Source organism: Bidens hawaiensis, unplaced genomic scaffold (assembly GCF_021521415.1).
Source record: "Bidens hawaiensis isolate Kalapana, Puna unplaced genomic scaffold, B.hawaiensis_p1.1 tig00035001_1, whole genome shotgun sequence".
Lineage (NCBI taxonomy): Eukaryota > Viridiplantae > Streptophyta > Magnoliopsida > Asterales > Asteraceae > Bidens > Bidens hawaiensis.
This window is the reverse complement of record NW_027505340.1, coordinates 22,091-25,191: the sequence shown is the minus strand read 5'-3', so window position 1 is coordinate 25,191 and position 3,101 is coordinate 22,091. Positions and strand designations below refer to the sequence as shown.

General features: G+C 34.7%; 1 protein-coding gene across 1 annotated transcript; it reads right to left on the bottom strand.

The window, feature by feature from the left end:
- Positions 1–623: 623 nt before the first annotated feature.
- Positions 624–2,394, bottom strand: LOC143612557 (transcription factor MYBS3-like). Its single transcript, XM_077086511.1, has 3 exons — positions 2,083–2,394; positions 1,211–1,419; positions 624–1,128 (listed from the first exon to the last, which is right to left on the bottom strand). The coding sequence occupies exons 1-3, from the start codon at positions 2,354–2,356 to the stop codon at positions 649–651; spliced, it is 963 nt and encodes a 320-aa protein (XP_076942626.1). The 5' UTR covers positions 2,357–2,394; the 3' UTR covers positions 624–648.
- Positions 2,395–3,101: the final 707 nt, after the last annotated feature.

The following is a 3,101-nucleotide window of genomic DNA, read 5'->3' as shown; positions in this document are numbered from 1 at the left end:
GAATTTACGGTAATTACAATGATATTTTTCTAAGCTTCTGTTTAAAAATCAAGTTAGCAACATACAAAAGGCGACCGTCGCACTTTAAGCATTAACGAGTGGATTCTCCTGGTGTGGGTGATTGTGTAAGCAGTGTCTTCATGTCTTCTAAAAGCATTGAATCCAGTATGGCTGCAGGTTGGTAATCTGATCTTGAAAATGGATTTCAAGGATTGAAATTTCACTAATTCAATTTTAGATTAATGACAAACTAAGTGACAGAAAGGTAAAATAAGAAAAAAAAACTAATTACTATACAATATATTCAATGCCTATTATGAAAATATTCATATTCAATACATATTATGAAAATATTCATATTCAATTAATTGTTCAATAGTAACCAATGGCTTGAAACTCGCTCGAAATACACTCGAACAACTTCTCGTTCGCTCTCTCGCTCGCTCCTTAGGACAGGTCAACTTTAAAAGCATTCTAACCAAGAACTAATTGACTGTTCAATTTAAGCATTTTAGCAAAAAGACTAGTTCAACTATTTCCAAAAACCAAAGTCCAAAAAAAACCAACTCAACAGGCTGAATAGTATAGTCTATAAGCATAACTAAACCCTATAATATAAATATAAAAACTTAAGATCCTTTTTGCCTTCTAAACCGCATGAATAGGACTATGGTTTAAATCCATGTTAGAAGTTCCCGGACCCGGATTACTCGCATGGAACGCAGACTGCCTGCTCAACCCTCCAACCACTTTCAGTGAACTCGGTGCACCTTCACCGATTGGCTCACCTAAAGTCAACTTCGACATGCCAACAAGATCATCCACATTGATTGGATTCTTTGAATGAACAGCTGTCGGCTTCAGAACCTCATGAGACTCGGTTTGGACCGAAGAACCTTGATCTTGACCTGACCCCGGTCCGGGCCAGTACGGGATAGCAACCGGTATGAGTGAAGGCACATACGCTGGAAACATGACCAGATACAAGTATGGTGACGGTTCGAGATTCAGTGGTGCAGATGGCGCCTCAACATGAAAGTCAACCGTGTTTGAGTTAGCAGAATTCATCGACTCCATTGACTCGCCTTCTTCTTCTAGTGTCGGTATTGTCAGCTGCTTGGGTTGTGACTACACAATTTAAAAAACACGAAAGGAGTGAATTCAATGTTTACATAACAAACATTTTATAAAGCAGTTAAGTGATGTTTACATCATCGGGTACGATATCAAAGAGGCTGGACCGTCTTTTTCTTCTAGAAACATTGGTTTGCCTGAGGAAATACTTTTGAGCATGGCTTGCAACTTGAGTTGGTGTTCTTATCATCACATAATTTCTTGAGATTCCACGCCAATCGCCTTTTCCAAGCTTTTGTAAACCTAGTAAAAACATCCTGTGTTCTTCCTCTGTCCAAGGAACACCTGCAAACCAAAGTACCAAACACCCGCATCCCGTTTAAGGAAAACTTGATAATATAATAAATTGGTAATATAACCGGCCAGTACATAACCGAACCCAACCCAAAACAGACAGTCTGGTTTTATGTAACCCAAATGGCAAAACCGAAGCAAAAACCCATCGCGAAATCCAAAAACCTAACGACGGGTTTGAGCCCAAAACCGACAAATGGTATCGGTATGAGATTAACACATTGATTACTAAATGCATATAATTAATATATGCACCAAACTTTTAAGTTTCTTGAATTCAGAAAGCAAAGAAGCAATTAAATGGCATTAATAAAAAATCTTCAACATATACAAATATTAGTGTAATGATTCTCTCAAAGTCAGCACAAAATTAAATGAACAAAATCAAATACAATAATATTTTGAATTATTAACATCAATTTGATTACTAAAAAAGCAACCAATACCTGCTACACCGATAGTACTAATTAACAACAAATTTGCAACATTGAATTATAAAACAAAATAAAAATAATAAAAAATACTTAACATCAATTTGATTTTAAAACTTAACATCAATTTAATCACATACCTAACACCGATAGTACTAATTAACAACAAATTCGCAAAATTGAATACTAAAACAAAATAAATTAATTAAAAACAAAATTTAACCTTTTTTCCTGTCACGGGTTGAAGACGACCCGGCAACAAAATCCTCAGACCCGTACCCGTCAGCAGTGGCGTTAAGATCCGGCGTATCTCCGGGCGAATCACCGGCGTTGAATAAGTTGTTACTGGATCCGGTGCAGTGGGTCAAGTTGCCCATACTCTTACTCTTTCGGATGGAGCCATCAGTAATCCGGACCCCGAATAGCTTGAGGACTCGATTAGGACAAGTTCTTGAATTGTGGCCATTGTTGCTGCAATGAGAGCATCGCCTGGTCATCGCTCAATTGCGTTGAGTAATCGAATTGGGGATAATAATTATAATTAATATAATGAATTGGATTGATGGTGGTGGGGAGTTTATATAAAGAATTTGATCAAATATTATAAATATGGAAATGAAGCGAAAAATCTATCCCTTTTTTTTGCAAGTAATATATATAGGATGGACAGGGTATCAAGTTTATTGTGGGATCCTTGTGTTATTGGTATTTGATAAAGTTAGTCCTTGTATTTACTTGGATGATATAATTTTTTATTTATTTTTTTAGCGTCGAATTTCTTTTAATTATTACTATTTTTTTTGTTTTTTTATTTTTGTATACTCGTATATGAAAAGAGTATACGTTTTATTGAAAATTTTTTAAAACCTTCAAAAGAAGTGTTGCAACTAACTAACAATACATTCTATACTCTATAGACAAATCAATTATGGTTATGTTATAGGATAATACATATGACGTAATGAATATTGCTACATATCATATAGTTTATTGTAGTGTTGGTGATAAGTCCACAATGTGGTGGTGTTAACGAGTTTTTTGTCTTTTCAAAATTCAAATTGCATGCAATCCGTTAAGCCGTCTCCTCTCTCTCTCTCTCTCTCTCTCTATATATATATATATATATATATATATATATTGTGTAGCTGGTTCTTGTAAGATTTTTAAAGAAAAAACTAGTAAAAAAATCAAATATTTTTCTCTTAACTAGAAGCTAAAAAAAAAGTTATGATAAATATCATA

What these genes read in the sequence shown, in the direction of transcription:
- LOC143612557 (XM_077086511.1), bottom strand. Translation starts at nt 2,356, where the DNA reads ATGACCAGGCGATGCTCTCATTGCAGCAACAATGGCCACAATTCAAGA. An exon ending in AACCCGTGACAGGAAAAAAG is followed by an intron (nt 1,420 to 2,082) that starts GTTAAATTTTGT and finishes TTTGGTTTGCAG; the next exon opens with GTGTTCCTTGGACAGAGGAA. An exon ending in TTGATATCGTACCCGATGAT is followed by an intron (nt 1,129 to 1,210) that starts GTAAACATCACT and finishes TAAATTGTGTAG; the next exon opens with TCACAACCCAAGCAGCTGAC.